This window comes from Salvelinus alpinus, chromosome 21 (assembly GCF_045679555.1).
Source record: "Salvelinus alpinus chromosome 21, SLU_Salpinus.1, whole genome shotgun sequence".
Taxonomy (NCBI): Eukaryota; Metazoa; Chordata; class Actinopteri; order Salmoniformes; family Salmonidae; genus Salvelinus; species Salvelinus alpinus.
In genome coordinates, this window is record NC_092106.1 from 7055276 (window position 1) to 7075441 (window position 20166).

A 20166-nucleotide genomic window follows, 5' to 3' on the forward strand; every position below is an offset into this window, starting at 1 on the left:
AACTGTCGTTTCTATTTTCTTATTTGAGCTGTTCTTGCCATAATGTGGACTTGGTATTTTACCAAATAGGGCTATCTTCTGAATACCACCCCTACCTTGTCACAACACAACTGATAGGTTCAAATGCATTAAGAAACAAATCAAATTGAGATGCAGACTTGAGAGTCGTCCCAAGCTTCTATAGCCACAAAGTCATAAACCCCACCCATATCTACAATTTCTCATCTTACATTTTTATTTTAAACCTAACCCTGACCTTAAATTAAGCCTGAAAATATATATTTTTTGTATCCAATTTTGACTTTGTGGATGTGGAATCTGAATTTGTGACCTGTGAAATCTGACTTTGTGGCTATAGAAGCTAGTGAAAACCTTGATTGAGGAGAAGCGGCACACAGAAAGGGGCGGGGTCAGCTGTGGGCTGACCCCACCCACCACACATTTTCATTTGTGGAGGCTTTCCAGACAGACAAGTGATGGGCAGTGGGGTTCATATATTGGTCCGTGGGTTCCCCTGGGCATGTTCAGTATAAAAACGTTTTGTAACGTTCAGATATAAATGCCACGAATAGAACTGACATGATTCCTTAGAATCAAAGGCATGTTTGTTCTACAATACATTTACTGCAAAGTTAATAAACAATTTTGTAAGCTTGTCTTGCTGTTCATAAGAAAAAAATGAAATGTCAATCATTTTTCTTTATTGTGGTAACGTTAACGTTAGAGAATGAAGACAATTGTCATGCAATGCCCTCTGAAGCAACATAGATAATTATAACTAATATATTGATTATGTGTAGCGGAGAAAAAACCTGTATGCATATGGATGTGTGAGTGTCTGTGTGTTAGAGACCCCCAGAATGCTCAGATATAAACTCCCATTCACCAGCTCTGCAAGCGTTATAATGTCAAAATACGTTTGTTGATCACCAAATATGGAGTTTCACTGAGCAACTACTGTATTTTAATTTACTCCTTACGGGCCGGTATGTACTTCCAAAAAATATCTAAATAAACATTTACAAGCAAACAAAAGTATGACAATTCGATAGCTACAATCGCTCATTACTGCCACGAACAGGTTGGAAGCCTACAACAGCTCAATACATTGGAGGTGCCGAAGAGGCATTTTTGAAGTACACACCGGCCGTATAACGGGAGTAAATTAAGATAGTTACTGTTGTACTGGTTCAATGGATACATGGCTATGTAGCCAATCTGTGTATGGACCCTAAAACGTTTGGTATGAAAATATTAGTTCAGAACAGTTGTTTTAATTGCTTCCATGGTTAATCATTAATACCCCTAGAAATGGCAGAAAATGACAGAGTGACGGATCAAACTGCAATTGAAAGTCCTGCTTCAGTAGCCTCCTTCACTCATGCTGCCAAACATCCCCTTATTTTAAGAGTTTCTAAAATGGAAAAAACGATTGTAACCATTTCCATGTTTGACCGCTAGGTTTTATTGGTATTACGACACCTCCACTGTGGGGTTCTGAAACACAGCCAGAGGATGGGTATATTACGGCACATAGTTGTTTTGCGGTTCTCGTTTGTTGCTCATGGTTGCCCTACGTATTTGTTGCATGAGATATATAAGGAAACCTATTAGTGCCGCCAGTACAGACATTGGTGAAAAACACAAGGCTCGTCGTCAATGAATTGCGTGGTAAACTATCCTTTGGAGGCTTCTGCTGTGCACGAGTGATGTAGGGATGTCCCATTCCCTATGGTTATTTATCTCTCCCTAGTCCCTAACACTTGTTGCTCCGTTTTTGAAGGACACTCGCCCACCGAGGGACACTTGAAATTCGAGGGGGAGGGCTAAAATGAGTATTGGGATTGAGCCAATGGCCTTGTTCAAGAGCATCAAAACCACTGCAGGTGGGTGCCGACTGACTGATCTACAAATCACTTTGCATCATAAATAATGACTCAATATTATTTGCAGATCAGTCTGTCAGTCACAATTTATCCATGATAAAATGTGGTTTTGAGCCTCTCGAACACGGCCAATGGCTTTCAGTTCTGTAGCCTTCAAGTGAGTGCCTAAGTTAATATTTTATAATTGAAATTAAACTCTTTATGACAATACATTTCATATATCATAAGGACATACTTTGACAGCCTAGTTTTACCCTAACACAGTGGTCTGAATCTCCTGGTTTGCAGGCACATCGGGCAGGTCACATTATGCTGGCTTGCAAAGTGATATGTAATTCCCAACCGTGGTCAGGATATCCAATTTGTTCTACTTGTAATCACCCGCAAGCTGCATTTGGAATGACTGCCAAGGTAAGAGAAATTGATAAATGAGACTAACTAAACCATCTTCACTGGAACAACCATCTCAGTAACGGATTGTATTAGTTTAGAAAAATGTATTTTACGTATCTTTGTGTAGCATAAAATCAATACATTTTCGTGCATACAAAAACACACATTGAAACCAAAAAATCTAAAAATCAACTGGCAATAGAACATGCTGGGAAATATGACAATGACAGGTGGGGTTTTTCAGTGTGTGATGATTGTACCTTCTGTATATTCAAAATATTGGGTACAAAAATGTACCATTATACTAGATTATCTGCACATGTACCCTAAAAGGTACCACACAGTACCATGTTATATTATATGTGTACCTTGAAATGTACATTATGTGTATTTTAATATTTTTGTACCCCTGGGAACAATACTGTACCCTAACCGTAACCTTTTTTTCTGAGCGCGAATGAGAAGTTTAATGGGCTCCTGAGTGGCGCAGCGGTCTAAGGCACGGCATCTCAGCGCAAGAGGTTTCACTGGTCCCTGGTTCAAATCCAGCCTGTATCACATCTGGCCCTGATTTGGAGTCTCATAGGGTGACGCCCAAGTTTGGCCAGGGAAGGCATCATTTTAAATAAGAATTCTGACTTGCCTAGTTAAATAAAGAACATTATATATATATATATATATCACTGAGGCTAATGCAATCCAGCCCTTCTTGTAATTTAGGGCAGTGATAGGCTACCATACAGGATTGAGAAATACTGATCTAGGCCCAGGATGATATCCTAATTTTAGTGTATTTCTAATTGCTAAAATGTAATTCATTCATGTCATTTAAACATGAACATAAAAATATGCATGATTTAACTGCTCATTATGTGTTTACTTATTTGTCCATTTGAAATATTTGAATTGTGCAGTTATGGTTTAGAAAATGTCAAATGATATTGCTCCCGTTATATTAGATTTGTACAATTATTTTGGTATTAGGACAGATGGCCTAGGTAAATGCCTTTTTGATTAGGGATGGTTGGGGGGCGTCACCCACCTGCATGCATGAGCCCGCCCCTGTGTGACGTCCTTACCAACGTGTCTATTTTCGTGGAGAGATAGCGCGGGTCGGGTTATAAATTACGCAAGGAGAGGCACAGCAACACACGGACAACCGGGGTCATTTCGCTAAAATACAAGCCCACTACTACCGCCAACAGCTACACCAACAGATCATATAGTCAAACGAACGTACATTTTCTTCATATAAGTATTTCGTTCCTTTTTTTAAGGTACACTCAGGGCGCACAATGGCAGAAAATATAGACATGGAGGGGAAGGCATCCAACGGAGAAGCGCATCTTGATGAGCCGGTAGCCAACGGACTCCGCCACAAGAAGTGTTCCAACGAGACAACCGTGGAGAAAATCAAGAGGTTAGTCATGGCCAACTTGCTAGTGATTCTCACCGTGGCCGGGGTGATCATCGGGGTGTTCATCGGACTTGGCGTGCGCCACATGGAGCTGAGCAGGACACAGATCCTCTACGTGGGCTTCCCCGGCGAGCTGCTCATCCGGCTGTTGAAAATGATCATCATCCCCCTGGTCGTGTGCAGCCTGGTGTCCGGGGCGGCCAGCATCGACCCCAAAGCCCTGGGCAAGCTGGGCGGCTGGGCGATGATTTTCTTTTTGGTCACCACTTTAATTGCTTCAGCCATCGGGGTGATCATGGCGTTCATCATCTCCCCCGGATCAAACACCGGCTCCAAGCCGATTTTATCGGATGACGGCGGGCTGCCCCAGGCCAAAGAAGTGGTGGACTCCTTCTTGGACCTGATCAGGTGAGATCAGTGGCAGGGGTGGTGACTTAGGCTAAGCTAAAGGGGCAGACAGGCTGATGTGGCATCTAACCATTTGGGGGTAGTTCACTGAAGTGGCAGCGCGCGTGCCTTGTTTTGTTCCCATCCTTTTTGTCACAATGACAAAGTGCTCACACGTGGCAGACCCCTTAGCCAACAGCAAGCTAATGAACCCACTGTTTGAATTTGAGCCGGTCTCCTTTGGATGTTGCCTCATCCCCCAAATTAGGCATACATTCCCATATATGAATTAGAAAACCCGAGCAAAGTAGTCTGGCTGCACTTTTATTGTCTTTAACACTTTACAGTCAGTGCTCTCTTGCTGGGTCAGTACAAATAAGGTCTCTTGAAACTTTGAAGGGGGTACTGTCGGGCCTGCTTTCTGGGATTGTTGGTGACACCCGCCCCATCCAGTTTAATTAAAGGCACAGTTTCCCCAACCGGCCGGGGTTCCCTTTGCTGTGCGCCCAGAAAAGAAGGTCGCATGCCTCGGCCAAGTCCACACACCCGTGCCATCATAGCGAGACCGCTGAGAAGGTATCGGTGTGCTAACGAGCTACAGTAGTTGCTAACTATACTAGCCGCCAGCCAATGAATTCCTCTTGCTGTAACATGGGGGAGTAGTTGCATCAGCTCATGATGCAGCAGGTTTAATCCTCGAAGTTTATTCAGTGTCCAACGACAGATGGATGTTTTGACCTGTCCCCTCTTGTCATTCCAACCCTCGTATCATCAGAAAAGTACAACCTGTTTAGCCTACATACGTGATATTATGTAACACGTGTATGTGCTTAGGACAAATAAAATACACGTATAGGAAACATTTTAACGTTCGTCGTAGTGTGTGTGGGCGGTAGTTCTGAGTAGGTTTTGGGCTGACCGCCTTCTTTCTAGGAATAGACCCATGTATTTCCAAAAATGGGCAGTACATTTCGTTTCAGCCGTGTTTGTTGTCAGACTAGGAACGATATCTTGAACATTCCGTTCTTTCTTGGTTTACCAGACTTCAAATAAAATTGTATCGGTCACATACACGTGTTTAGCAGATGTTATTGCGAGTGTGGCGAAATGCTCTTGCTTCTAGTTCCCGACAGCGCAGCAATATCTAACAATGTTTGGTAGTGAGTGGAAACGCCAAGGGGATGCTTCATATGTATACATCCAGTGACATATCTGTCTCATTGTTCTCGTTGCTTCTACTGCTTTGATGCCCTAAAAGCCTCTCAAGCATATGAGTAAAGTCATTTTGACTGGCCGGGAGAGCATAATCTCTTCTAAATGGTGAGCAAAAGTTGTTAGTGGGGGAATGTGTGCGTGTGTGTCTAGCCACTCCCTTTGCATTTCTATTTATCTAAAAGATGACCTACCTACTTCTACGCGCTCTCACTGAAACGTCACCATGCAGTTGGGATTTAGGAAGGAAGTTGTGAACAGTTTGTCACAAGTCTCATGTTGGCACGTACAGTACTCAAAATATACTCGGAACGTGCCACAGTCAGTGGCAGTCTGCCCGTGAGCCCTTACTACAACAGAACTGATATCATAAAACATACAACTTTTACTGGAACTTGGGTGTTGTAAACCATCTCGGTACACTGCTGTTCCGTAGCATCAGGTTGCGCTACAGAGTTAGCCCCGACAGTGGCTGTTAACAGGAGGTACCCAACTGTCAACTTCCTTTGTGCACGTGTCACAAAATTCCAGCGCCACAGGCACATCATAGGTGAGGGGAGTCATGCTTCCACAAGGAGTTGGCCACTATGTGATCTTTTAGAACCCAAACATCTTGCCAATCATTTAGCCTATCACATGTTATGCAACAATTGGATAATAAAGAATGGCCTATTCTCCAGGGCTCGAACTGAACTAAAGGACCCTGTGTTTCCGGGTAGGATTAGAAACTTGACTAGACCACGCTCAATCTACAGAGAAGTCATTGTTTATGGTGTGCCCTCTCGGCTTTTCACCATTAAAAAGAGCCTCGCTCAGGTTATTTACAATTATTTGGAGGCCCATTCTTCACACAACCTAAATTCGTCCCATGTCTGTTTCTTCGGGTTTATAAAAAGAAGCACATGTGGCGTCTCTAAATTGACGCCATGCAGTCAGTCTCGAGACTCCTTGAGATGTAGTCTAGTATGGATTGATGCCAGTTTCCACAAGCGGCTTCCTTCTTGTAAAACAATTCGCTAGCAAGGCAGATTTACTATTTTGCTCTATCTGGCAGAGGAAGGCAGCCAAAAACACCACCCCATACTCAACCTTTAAATCATTTATGAATAACACAATCTTTTTTTGTCAGTCAGTTGCTCTGTTCCTCCCGGTCAGCATTATGGGTGACCTCTAAACCTCAAAATTCATTGTGATGGTGAGAGTGGGAGGCTACTTTCCAAAGTCCTTCTCAGCCTTCAGCTAGTCCAGACCCCTAGGTCCCAGTCCAGGAAAAAATCCTAAATACACTTCAAACTGTTAAACTCAGATTACACAGGTGGGGGTAATTGGGTAATGCATATGCTTTAGTTTATAATCCTTCTAATTCCTTCACCTATAGCTGTCGTTATGACTTAGTAACTCGCTCTTTGCATAATACGATCTACAAGTTGCAACAGGGTGGTCTCTCCTTCCAAATCCAACACATAAGGAATCCACTCGTTTCTAAAACATTGTGCTTTTATTTTTATGTTTTCATTCGGATTAGTCTTTCTTGGATGCATGTGGCTCTCGGCAGGGAATCAATGAGAAAGGTTGTCAGTCTCGGGAGGACACACACAGACACACAGAAAGGCCACAAAGGATGATGGTTAATTGTGCAGCTTGCGTGACTTCTGTGGCTCATTATAGCGACCACTCTCTGTTGGGGTTCCGTTTTTGTCAACGGCAGCGGCCGGCCTGAAGAGCAGTTCACGGCGGAAACGAGGAGCCCTTTAAAGTATGCACGCTCACACACTGTATTTCACTCCCTCCTCTCTCTCTCTCTCTCGCTCCTCCGTTCTCTCGCATACATACTAACACAATATCACAAATGTTTGTGGCAGGTTCTTGTAGTTCTCGTAGTTACAAATGAACTCAATAACTTACCGGCTTAAATGAAGGTCATAAACCAACTGAAGTGGGATACGGCATCACATTTCCCGACCAGGTACGATGAACCCTCCCTCCCCTTCACATCCTGGTACACTTTGCTGCTTATCTCACAAGAGGTTGCTGGCACCTTAATTGCGAGGATGGGCTGGTGGTAATGGCTGGAGCGGAATCAGTGGAATGGGATGCCCTTGGATCCGTTCCAGCCATTATTATGAGCCGTCCTCCCCTCAGCAGCCTCCACTGCTGGTCTCCATCTGGCTTTCATCCGTTTCGCTTTCCCATCTGTCAGTTCAACGCTTCGTTCACAGGTGCCCCTATGCAGGCAGTGTTGTATCACTTATTCGTTTACTGATCAAGGTTTGATGTGCCAGTAACTCATTTACGTGGAATGACTGGTAGTGTCGGTCTTCAGTTGAAAGGATATGCCCTTTGCTCTTACTGACCTACCTGCAAGTCATTGTCTGTCCCGTTCTTGACTTATTAGTCTAACCCTGAGACTAAACACACCGACAAAAATACAGGACAATGGGCCGTAGCTGTAATACGGAGACGGCATTTAAGAGCTAGAGAGAAGGGCGGTGCTACTATTCACTCGATTTGAATGGGAGGCAAGTCAGTTAAAAAGCCTCGGGACAAAATAATTGGTCTGCAGGAACAAAGAAAGGCGGAGGTAAAGTATCAGTTGTTGCATCAGCCCCCCTCCCTGCCCCCCCTCCTGTAACATGCCTCTACAGTTCTCTCTCTCTCTATGGCATTTGGTTCACCTACCTGAGTAGTATTTCAGGAGTGTCCAAGACAGAGAAGGTGTGTGTTATTATAATTTTTTTATACCTTAACTGACTTGCCTAGTTAAATACAAATTCTTATTTACAATGACGGCCTATCCCGGCCAAACCCGGACGGCACTGGGCCGATTGTGCGCCACACTACGGGACTCCTAATCACGGCCGGATGTGATGCAGCCTGGATTCGAACCAGGGACTGCAGTGACGCCTCTTGCTCTGAGTTGCAGTGCCTGAGACCGCCGCGCCTCTCGGGAGGTCTTTACTATCTGCATCAGTTAGCTGCGTACAGCCAGGAGGAACCCACGGTTTCTCATTGGTTTGACCGGGGAGAGCACGCCAACAATGCTGAAATCCCCCCCCAGTAGGGTGTAAACACAACACACCCAGCACCACTCTTCACATGTACCCAGAAGATCAGGCAGGCTGTGTTGTGTGTATTTATGCTGTTATACCAGCCCCTTCGCTCATTACAAAAAACACCACGGTTATGTAAATACAGTACCAACCTGCTATTACACTAGCGTGTACACAGCATTGATGGCAAAATGTCAACTGCACATTTTTACAGTAATATGACAAACGGAGGCGTACGCACAGCTGGACGCACGCGCACACCGCATGCCATAACTGGACCCTGACAGAGATACGGTTTAATATGAGCGCCGTTGCACATTCAAAGTAGTTTGTCTTGGGTGTTTGGGCATAGATCCGGCTGCCACACGGAACGTTTGTGTTTTGTTTGAGGGTGTTTCTGTACTTGTCAGGATGGGTGTATTAGGCCTACGCCTGCAGCCCTGTTAGCTTTCTCTTTCTCTGTCTCTCTGGTTTCTCTGGTTTATTCCAACCATCACCCAATGTTCCAGCGTCTAGCCGCGTTAATTTAGCTTTAATGGCCGTGGTGGCATTGGGTTGTCATGACACGGCCTACCAGGAAGTACTAAAAGGAAATGGGGGGGGGGGGGTAGGTGGGGTCAGCCGGGTATTAAATCTAAACGGAGATATGTGGCCAGCGTCCAGCGAGTTTCGGGCAGGCAGACGGTTGTGCTGTTCCGGAGCGTCCGTTGAAATTTGACACCCACGTTAACGTCACTGCTTCCTGTTTCTGTGGGACCTTCACTCCCTGCCAGAGCAAGATTTTTTTACATGTAACCTTTATTTAACTAGGCAAGTCATTTCCGTTCCCCTTCTTTTTTTTTTACCGAGTCCTGCGACAGCCATGGAAATGGAGTGTTTTGAATTGACAGGGTTTGTTAGACTGATAGACTGATAGAGGTCACCTTCCTAGAAATGTGGTTTAAGGGCAACTTCTACCTAAACTCATTCTACCCTCGGTCACATGGTTGCGACCATTTAATCCCACAATGCATTGTTTCCTGTCCCGCCTGTATTCAGGTCAGAAAGAGCTGCAGGATAAAAACATGAAAGAAGTTCATCCCTTATTAATCTAAATCCATATGGACGTTGACTGAGAGTGACATGTGGGGGGGGGTGACTTAAGTGCCCTGAGGACAGTTGGCATATATGTGGCTTTAAGGGGTGGCGGCGGGTGTGGTACTGTAACTCCACTGGGGTGTGTCTGTGCTGTATTGTAGAGCAGTAATCTGCCCACCTCTCTCGGTGAGGTCTGGGCATGAAATCCCAGCCGCAGCAGTTTTGGGGGCAGTCGGCGGATTAAAATTCGTCCCGCTATTTCCACATGACAGAACTCGTGGTTGGCTCCCTCGTGAGGCGTCGGTGCCCAAGGGTATAGGCGCCGAGTTAGCATAAAGGGATCCTGGAAAGATAGCTTAGAAGTTAGAACAAGGAGTTCAGTTAGTGGTTGTATCCCGTGGGTTGTTACCTTTAGTCACAGACCTAGGATCAGTTTACCCTTCCCAAATTCCATTTTTGTAATGATAGAGATAAATACCCATTGATTTTTGAAGAATTTAATTTAGAAATGCCTATTAAGCTTAGTTCAACTGTTGTACCCCACCAGAACTCAAAATATAAGTATATTTTATTCCAATGTTTGTAAACAGCGTGAATGTAAACATACACTGAATAGCATCAAAGAATGGTTAAAGCTATGTGAACGGTCCGTTCCTGCATCCATAGCTGCGTATGCTTTTGAGTGGTTACATTTCTTTGGCCTCATCCCCAAAGCTTTTTAGACAAAACAGCGGCACGTAGAATGCTTAGTTACGGTTTCAATTAAGGATTCTCGTTTTAACCATTAAAGGGGGAAACTCCAAACTGACCGTAGATGAATGTCTCGTGGCGACTTTTACCTCTTGTAGAACACCGACGGGTCCCTGGCTCTCCGTATACTGTTACTCACCAGAAAACAAAGTCAAGCCAATACATTTTAGCCCTGGCTGTCACACACCTACACTAGCACCTGTGTCCCTCAGAGATGAAGTGACTGAATGTTTCCCTTCCTGTAACCCCCCCCCCCCCATTCTGGTTTCGAGCTGGGGTTTCTGATCATCATTAGGGTCACTGTCAGCACAGCTGGTGCCTTTGTAGTGTACTGAATGTGTCTCTTGTTCTCGCTTCCAGAAACATCTTCCCCTCCAACTTGGTGTCTGCTGCCTTTCAGTCTGTGAGTGTCCTCTTGTACTGCACATACAATAGAACGAGAGAAACCGAGACTTAAAGGAATAATCCACTCAAACTATTTTGTGATCCCCCCCTCATTAGTCCGCTGTTGATACAATCCCAATTGTGTTTGCATGTCTGCAATCACATTTTCAAGATACAGGGTTTTCAAAAAGCAGATTGTAATTTGCCCCGTGATGCAAAACACGTCATCATGATGATGTGGCAAGTTACAATTGGCTGTTTGAAAGTCAAATATCTTGAAAACTTGATTGCTGACATGCAAAACATATCAAGGCTTTTTATTTGAAATCCACATAATTAGTTAGTTAAACAGAACATGTCTTGCATCAGTGTACTAATGCAATATTTCCCTCTGTCTGCAGTACGCTACCAGTTACAAGTTTGTGACCAAGAATAGCTCTAATGGCTTGCCCAGCATCACAGTTGAGAAGGTGCGTTGACTTAAATGCCGAAATTAGTTTGAAATCTATATAAGATGTCACATTTGACTTTCTAATATCTATGGCTGTTGACAGTTTGAACATGTCTAAAATGCATCACTCACGCTGACCTGAGTTATTGTGTGTGTTGAGTGGCTAATGTGTGTGTGTGTGTGTGCCTAGGTTCCCTTTGGCACGGACCAGGACGGTATGAACATCCTAGGACTGGTGGTGTTTGCCATAGTGTTTGGTATAGCCCTGAGGAAGCTGGGAGAGGAGGGAGAGATCCTCATCAAGTTCTTCAACTCCTTCAACGAGGCCACCATGGTGCTGGTGTCCTGGATCATGTGGTAAGGGAACCGTTTGCCCAGCAGCACTGTAGGGAACAGATCTGGGTGCGAGAGAGGATACGCGGATTATGTGTATGTGACTTTTGCCACCCCGCGTTTGTTCTCTGTCACACGTCAACTCGTGATTGTACTAATAATATGGTATTTAAATAGTGTTTTTCAAGGACCTTAAGTCACTAATTGTTGTATTTGTACTTGCTTGTGGTAATATTGATGCATATTTGTTTTTAAAAATTGTATTTGTACTTTGGACCGCGTCCTTACAAATTCACAATGGTAACCCTCCTCTCCCTCTCTCCAGGTATGCCCCCCTTGGAATCATGTTCTTGGTAGCAGGGAAGATCGTGGAGATGGAGGATGTGGGCACGCTGTTTGCCAGCCTGGGCAAGTACATCGCCTGCTGTATCGTCGGCCACGCCATCCACGGCCTGCTGGTCCTGCCGGGCATCTACTTTATCATCACCCGCAAGAACCCCTACACCTTCCTGTGGGGCATCTTCACTGCTCTGGCCACAGGCTTTGGGACCAGCTCCAGGTACGGTTGTAGTCACTAGATCACCATACTAGAAAGGATTAATTACTCTTTTACCAAGGTTGCTCTGTACCGTACCAAAAATGCTCAACTCCATTACTATGCAGTTAAAATACAATTATTCAAGTGATATGTAACAACATGTTACCAAAAGTGTTACAGAGAAAAGAAACATTAGTAAATACGCCAGAACAGAAATTAGCCCTCTCACACACACACACACACACACACACACACACACACACACACACACACTCATGCTCGCTCTCTCTCTCAGCTCTGCCACCCTGCCCCTGATGATGAAGTGCGTGGAGGAGAACAACGGCGTGTCGAAGCACATCAGTCGTTTCATCCTGCCCATCGGGGCCACCGTGAACATGGACGGTGCAGCTCTCTTCCAGTGTGTGGCGGCCGTCTTCATCGCTCAGCTCAACAACATCCCGCTCAACTTCATCCAAGTCTTCACCATCCTGTGAGTCCCGCTCTCTCTAGTCAGTTTGATTCGGTTCAGTTTGATTCTAAGGGGCAGTTGTGTTGGGTAAAGCGGAGCAAATTCAGATGTAGTAGCTATATACAGTTGAAGTCGGAAGTTTACATACACTTAGGTTGGAGTCATTAAAATTCGTTTTTCAACCACTCCACAAATGTCTTGTTAACAAACTAAAGTTTTGGCAAGTTGGTTAGGATATCTACTTTGTGCATGACACAAGTAATTTTTCCAGCAATTGTTTACAGACAGATTATTTCACTTATAATTCACTGTGTCACAATTCCAGTGGGTCAGAAATTTACATACACTAAGTTGCCTTTAAACAGCTTGGGAAATTCCAGAAAATGATGTCATGGCTGATAGGCTAATTGACATCATTTGAGTTAATTGGAGGTGTTCCTGTGGATATATTTCAAGGCCTACCTTCAAACTCAGTGCCTCTTTGCTTAACATCATGGGAAAATCTAAAGAAATCAGCCAAGACCTCAGAAAAAAAAATTGTAGACCCCCGTCGTCTGGTTCATCCTTGGGAGCAATTTCCAAACGCCTGAAGGTACCACGTTCATCTGTACAAACAGTAGTACGCAAGTATAAACACCATGGGACCACGCAGCCGTCATACCGCTCAGGAAGGAGACACGTTCTCTCTCCTTTTTTTTATTGAAGCAACTTTGGCACAAAAAGTGCAAAGCAATCCCAGAACAACAGCAAAGGACCATGTGAAGATGCTTGAGGAAACCGGTACAAAAGTATCTATATTCACAGTAAAACGAGTGCTATATCGACATAACCTGAAAGGCCGCTCAGCAAGGAAGAAGCCACTGCTTCAAAACCGTCATAAAAAAGCCAGACTACGGTTTGCAAATGCACATGGGTACAAAGATCGTACTTTTTAGAGAAATGTCCTCTGGTCTGATGAAACAAAAATAGAACTGTTTGGCCATAATGACCATCGTTATGTTTGGAGGATAAAGGGGGAGGCTTGCAAGCCGAAGAACACCATCCCAACCGGGAAGCACGGGGGTGGCAGCATCATGTTGTGGGGGTGCTTTGCTGCAGGAGGGACTGGTGCACTTCACAAAATAGATGGCATCACGAGGAGGAAAATTATGTGGATATATTGAAGCAACATCTCAAGACATCAGTCAAGAAGTTAAAGCTTGGTCGCAAATGGGTCTTCCAAATGGACAATGACCCCAAGCGTACAAAATGGCTTAAGGACAACAAAGTCCAGGTATTGGAGTGGCCATCACAAACCCTGATCTCAATCCTATAGAAAATTTGTGGGCAGAACTGAAAAAGCATGTGTGAGTAAGGAGGCCTACAAACCTGACTAAGTTACACCAGCTCTGTCAGGAGGAATGGGCCAAAATTCAACCAACTTATTCTGGGAAGCTTGTGGAAGGCTACCCAAAACATTTGACCCATGTTAAACAATTTAAAGGCAATGCTACCAAATACACTCAATTAGTATGTAAACTTCTGACCCACTGGGAATGTGATGAAAGAAATAAAAACTGAAATGGATCATTCTCTCTACTATTATTCTGACATTTCACATTCTTAAAATAAAGTGGTGATCCTAACTGACCTAAGACAGGGAATTTTTTTACTAGGATTAAATGTCAGGAATTGTGAAGAACTGAGTTTAAATGTATTTGGCTAAGGTGTATGTAAACTTCCGACTTCAACTGTACAAGCATACAAAACAGACTTGTATAAAGCTTGGGTCAAACTTGCTAGGCTTATTAGGAAACGCTGTGCTCTTGAGTGGCTAATTCTCTGTATGTCCCGCCCCCTCTGTCAGAGTGACAGCCACCGCGTCCAGTGTGGGAGCAGCAGGGATCCCCGCGGGGGGCGTGCTGACGCTGGCCATCATCCTGGAGGCAGTGGGACTGCCCACCAGCGACATCTCCCTCATCCTCGCCGTCGACTGGCTCGTGTGAGTACCTCGCGTTTACTGCAGTTCTATTGGAACAGCTCCTCCATCATAAGGCCTCTATAATGCTGTCATATACATGTCATAACACCCGCGACCGTTTGTCTGCTTCATACACTTGACACAGCATTGACATGACATAATAATACATATGTTGACCACACCGGGTTTGAATAGTTTAACCGTAATCGGACTATTGTTTCAGTGACCGTACCTGCACCATTCTGAACGTGGAGGGCGACGCCTACGGAGCCGGGCTACTGCAGTGGTACGTGGACCGCTCTGACAAGCCCTGGGAGGGGCCGGAGCTAAGCGAGGTGAAGACGGTGGAGGGCACGCCCGCCGTGCCGGAGCACTCGCCCCTCATCGAGGAGAAGGAGAGCAGGGGTGCGGGCGACGAGATGGCGGCTCGCGGCTCTGGGAAAGAGTCGGTCATGTAGATGGTTCGCTGCCGGGCCTTTTTAGACTTCCATTTAAAGACGACTCCTCTCCTTGTGTCTTCTCTCTTTCTAAGCGAGACTGAGAGATCCGGGTGGGGTGGGGGTGGGGGGGGGGGGGGGTGTAAAGGAGCGCGTGAGCAGAGGCTGTTCAGATTTGAAAGTGACAGTGTTTTTTAAGGACTCTAGATTGGAATCCTTTGAATGCTGATTTCGTTCAGAAGAGCTGGCCCTGACTTCCTTTCTCTTGTAAATATTTATAACAGTAACCAGCCTTGAAAAGGCAAATATCTCCATGTTTTCTATATCATAGCCGCATGTACAGTTTGTTTCTCTGTGTGTGAAGTAGACTGCACAAATTCTCACTGTACTCTGTGAGAGTAGATGATGAAAATTCCAAAGTTATCACACAAGATCCTCTGTACTGTATGATGTACCAAATTAAGTTCAATCCTAAATTATGTTCCGCTGCTGGAAAAGGGACTTTTCTCACACAAGAACTGTGGCTCTGCTCAATGCTTCTAATCTGTAGCTTTTAAAAAATCCCAAACAGTGTCATTTCAGTCAGTTAGTCAGTCTGGGGCTGGCGTCCATGCCAAGCACAAGAGGGTTTGCACAGTCCAAATGTTCTCACAATGGTTTTACAATGTTAAACGAATGTGTGAGAGGTGTTGCAATAGAGCGCCGATTAAATTACTAGAGGGGAAATATCATTGCTCCAGAATGGGACAAAATGGCAGCCATTTTGGTCAGGGAGAAATCCAAAAACAGTCATTGGAATGAATGGCAGTAGAGGCATAGGTGATGCATTTCCTGCTTTTACTTAAGCAGGGGGGAAGTAAGGTATGTGATGCATCATCAATTGTGCTATAGAAATACTGATTTGAGCTCGTGTATGGCTGTGGATTGACTGCATTGTTTGAATAGGAATGTTGGCATATTAGCAGTTAATTTGAAAAAATGTATAGAATCATTCCTCAAACTGTCTGGCTAGCTAGCTAATACACACATGGAGTGCAGATCAATTATTTTTGTTTTACACTATATTTTAACAGCACTGGCAAACCATGAAGGCAAATAGTGTAAAAAATGATGTAATTCTATTTGTCTCCATGGCAAAGGTGTATCTTTTAAAGCAAGGGTTATTGACTGTAGGCCGTTTATCAATTTGTGTTTATTTCATTGCTTTTTTAATGACCTCTTTTTTTTATATGTATTTCTTGAATCAGATATACTTCAAAGCAGACGAGGCCAGTGGCTGAGTAGGAACGTACTCGTCAGCCTCTTTTTGGGTCAGTTCTACTGTTTTAAGTTGTCTCCAAACTGGCTTCCCTTCATCAAGTGAAGAATGTACCTTACCCAAATCATGAACACGCCTTTTTTTATTTTTTTTATTTGTAGACTTATTAACGTTATTTGAAAGTTTATTTTTGCTAGTTATTTGATGTTTTAATAATTTGTTGGGAATAGCTTTTTATACTCAATGTTTATCATTCTGCACAGAGCCGCCTGAAAACCTTTGGCGAGACAGCATTTTTATTTTATTTAACTAGACAAGTCAGTCCCCATGGGACTCCCGATCACGGCCGGGATCAAACCCGGGTCTGTAGTGACACCTCTAGCACTGCAATGCAGTGTCTTAGTCTGGTGCGCCACTTGGTTCCTTTGCCCCAGTACTATTACCACTTTCAAAGCAGCAGCACCTACGGGCCTGTTACCTGCGTTCCAGTTCAACACTTACCTGCTCTGTCAGTCTACCATTGTAAACTGTTTTCCTGAGCAAAAATAAGCGACTATAGATCTACTCGCTGAGCTTATTTATTTTAGGGAAAGTGATTTACAACGGTAAACCTTCAATAGTGAACATACTAGCAATATGCTGGCTACTGGTGATAGTCTGCAAAAAGAAAGTAACAAAAATACACTTTTTAGCATTCATCTTGGCTATCTTACTGTACTAGCCAGGTTGATTAAGCAATAAGGCCCGAGGGGGTGTGGTATATGGCCAATATACCACGGCTAAGGGCTGTTCTTAAGCACAACGCGGAGTGCCTGAATACAGCCCTTAGCCGTGGTATGTTGGCAATATACCACAAACCCCAGAGATGCCTTATTGCTATTATGAACTGGTTACCAACGTAATTAGAGCAGTAAAAATAAATGTTTTGTCATGACCGTGGTATACGGTCCGATATACCACGTCTGTCAGCCAATCAGCATTCAGGGCTCGAACCACCCAGTTTATAAAATCTCTTTTGGAACACAATTGTCTTAAAGAGACAACGTCCTATTTTGAGATGTAAAACAAATATTCTCAATGACGTACTTTAGAGAAAATAAAGGAATGCAATTAATACAATGCGGTTCTAAAGAATAAAGTAATGGCTTGCATTGCAAAATGATATTAAACAGATTTTTTTTATACAAATAATAACCAATAGCCTATTAATAGCTGCATGTAGAGAGAAAGCGTACCTATGGGCTCTGCATGACCCCAATGCATTTGTTCTTTAAGGGCCAGTCCGGCCGACTGGCCTAGTCGGGCCGGTGAGATAAAAGCTAATAGGCTGTCATTGTAAATAAGAATTGGTTCTTAATTAACTGACTTGCCTAGTTAAATAAAGGTTCAATATCATGTTGGACCCTGCCATAGCCTATGAATAGAACCCAGACCATGACCCGGTTCATGAGATTAGGAAAAACTCCAGGCACCAGAAAAGACACCTATGAATTATTTTGCTACACTACTTTTTTACAGGGTATTTGGAGTGCCGTGTGTGTGTGTACGGATGTATGTGTGGTGATGGCGGATGTGTAGTCAGTCACCGTGGTTACATGATGACATAGTTGCTAGAGCTGTAGAGAACCACGGTTTTGCTCTGAAATGACTCCATTATTTCTAGAAATAAAATACGTTTTTTATTAATATTCACGTGTTGACTTTGCATCTTATTTCATATTTCTAAATAATATATAATAATACTATAATCTATGCCATTTAGCAGGCGCTTTTATCCAAAGCGCCTTAAGGTCATGCGTGTATTCTTTTTACAGCCCCGGGAATCAAACCCATTATCATGGCGTTACAAACATTTACATTTTACATTTAAGTCATTTAGCAGACGCTCTTATCCAGAGCGACTTACAAGTTGGTGCATTCACCTTATGATGTCCAGTGGAACAACCACTTTACAATAGTGCATCTAACTCTAAGGGGGGGGGGGTTAGAAGGATGACGTACTACAAACGCCATGCTATACCAACGGAGCTACAGAAGACCTAATGGTAATGGCTGTGTACGTAAATATTACAAAGGTTGATGTATTAGGAACACCTTCCTAATGTTGAGTTGTCGGGGCATGGACTCTACAACGTGTCCAAAGCATTTTCCAAGGGATGCGGGCCCATGTTGATGCTTCACACAGTTGTGTCAAGTTGGCTTATGTCTCAAACTCAAACCGGTGTGTCTGGCATCTACTATCACACCCCGTTCAAAAGCACTTCACCCTCTGAATGGCACACATACGCAATCCATGTCTCCGTTGTCTCAAAGCTTAAAAATCCTTATTTAACCTGTCTCCTCCCCTTCACCTACACTGATTGAAATGGATTTCAGTTATATCAATAAGGGATCATAGCTTTCACCTGGATTCACCTGGTCAGTCGAGGGCATTTTGTACACTCCGTGTATACACTAGGACACATTGTGACTAGGCCCTCCGGACAAGACAAGTTTGTCAGGTTGTAGTTAATGGCGATGCCCATGAATGAACATAGCACCAGGTAGTCTGTGTAATATGTCCTGCCTCCATGAGGTGTTGACGGAGAGACATGTGCTTCTATTCATTCTAATGGAACATCAGACATGCCCCTGGCTATCGCCTTATCTCTGCTCGCTGGTCACCATAGCAGCACCCACCCGTAGCACGCGCTCCAGCAGGTATATCTCACTTGTCACCCCCAAAGCCAATTCCTCCTTTGGCCGCCTCTCCTTCCAGTTCTCTGGAGCCGGTTGACTGGAACGAACTACAAAAATCTCAAACTGGAAACACTTATCTCCCTCACTAGCTTTAAGCACCAGCTGTCAGAGCAGCTCACTGCACCTGTACATAGCCCATCTATAAAGAGCCCAAACAACTACCTCTTCCCCTACTGTATTTATTTATTTTGCTCCTTTGCCCCCCAGTATTTCTACTTTGCACACTCATCTACTGTCAAATCTACCATTTCAGTGTTTTAATTGCTATATTGTATTTACTTTGCCACCATGGCCTATTTATTGCCTTTACATCCCTTATCTCACCTCATTTGCTCACATTGTATATAGACTTATTTTTCTACTGTATTATTGACTGTATGTTTGTTTTACTCCATGTGTAACTCTGTGTTGTTATATGTGTCGAACTGCTTTGCTTTATCTTGGCCAGGTCGCAGTTGTAAATGAGAACTTGTTCTCAACTTGCCTACCTGGTGAAATAAATAAATAAATATATAGACCTTTCCCAACACACACACAATGCAGTCACCAACATTACAATATTACATCGCCTACCTGGGTTGTGGACACAGTACACAGTACACACACACAAGTTGGGAAAGTGCCCAACTTATTGATCCCACACTAAAAGGTGTTGAGAGGGTTCATATCTTTTGAGGTTCAGTGTTATATGGACCCGTTAGTGGAAGAAAAGCTGGCATTAGGTTCTACAACTGGGGACATTTAGGGTAAATCTTTCTATATTGACATTCCTAGGTCTCCTATTAGCCCTACTCATTGTTGTTCTGTTAGCAATGTAACTTTACACCCCTACCAATTGAATTCAGCCAGTGGTTCAACTTTACATGCAGAGGGGAAAGCACGGAGGGAAGTATTTTATGTATTTTATGTAATTTAGTTCGATGTATTTTGTCTGGGGGATTTTGCAGCTAGTGACTTTACCACGGCAATATTCACAAGTTACCCATTCAATGTCCGTCCACTACATGCCGTCTCTCATTGAGGTGGTAAGACGTGGCCAAGGAAGCGGTGCAAATGTTAAGGCTCTTCTGCCACCTGCTGGTGAAACAGGTGTGGACATCATTTTCCGGGACATAAATGACCAGGTATTTAGAATTTCTTACTAAATACCTGGTCATTTATGTACCGGAAAATTATGTCCACACCTGTTTCACCCCCCAAAAACATCCTTCTATTTTTGTCAAAACCCAAAGACAGCTTTCAGCCCTCCTGGTAAATTAATTTCTTAAAATATTCCCGAAACACTGGAATGTATACAACGTTGTCTCATCAAATCCACAAACCTCAAATGACGAAACACAAATAACAGTAGTGTTATAATTATTTTTCTCTTCTTCAGTACATGAAATGGAGTGACACACATTGACAGCAAGAGTTCTTTTGTGC

At 43.8% G+C, this 20166-nt stretch overlaps 1 protein-coding gene across 1 annotated transcript; it reads left to right on the plus strand.

Annotated features, from left to right (window-relative positions):
* The first annotated feature begins 3398 nt into the window (after positions 1–3398).
* On the plus strand, positions 3399–17690 carry LOC139547712 (neutral amino acid transporter B(0)-like). Its single transcript, XM_071356716.1, has 8 exons — positions 3399–4104; positions 10533–10575; positions 10958–11026; positions 11198–11364; positions 11666–11899; positions 12174–12368; positions 14194–14328; positions 14531–17690. The coding sequence occupies exons 1-8, from the start codon at positions 3575–3577 to the stop codon at positions 14763–14765; spliced, it is 1608 nt and encodes a 535-aa protein (XP_071212817.1). The 5' UTR covers positions 3399–3574; the 3' UTR covers positions 14766–17690.
* The last annotated feature ends 2476 nt before the right edge of the window (positions 17691–20166 follow it).

Bases quoted from the DNA above. Each gene is read 5' to 3' on its own strand.
- LOC139547712 (XM_071356716.1), top strand. From the start codon at position 3,575: ATGGCAGAAAATATAGACATGGAGGGGAAGGCATCCAACGGAGAAGCG. The intron at 10,576-10,957 runs GTGAGTGTCCTC...CTCTGTCTGCAG, and splicing joins TGTCTGCTGCCTTTCAGTCT to TACGCTACCAGTTACAAGTT. The intron at 11,900-12,173 runs GTACGGTTGTAG...TCTCTCTCTCAG, and splicing joins GGCTTTGGGACCAGCTCCAG to CTCTGCCACCCTGCCCCTGA.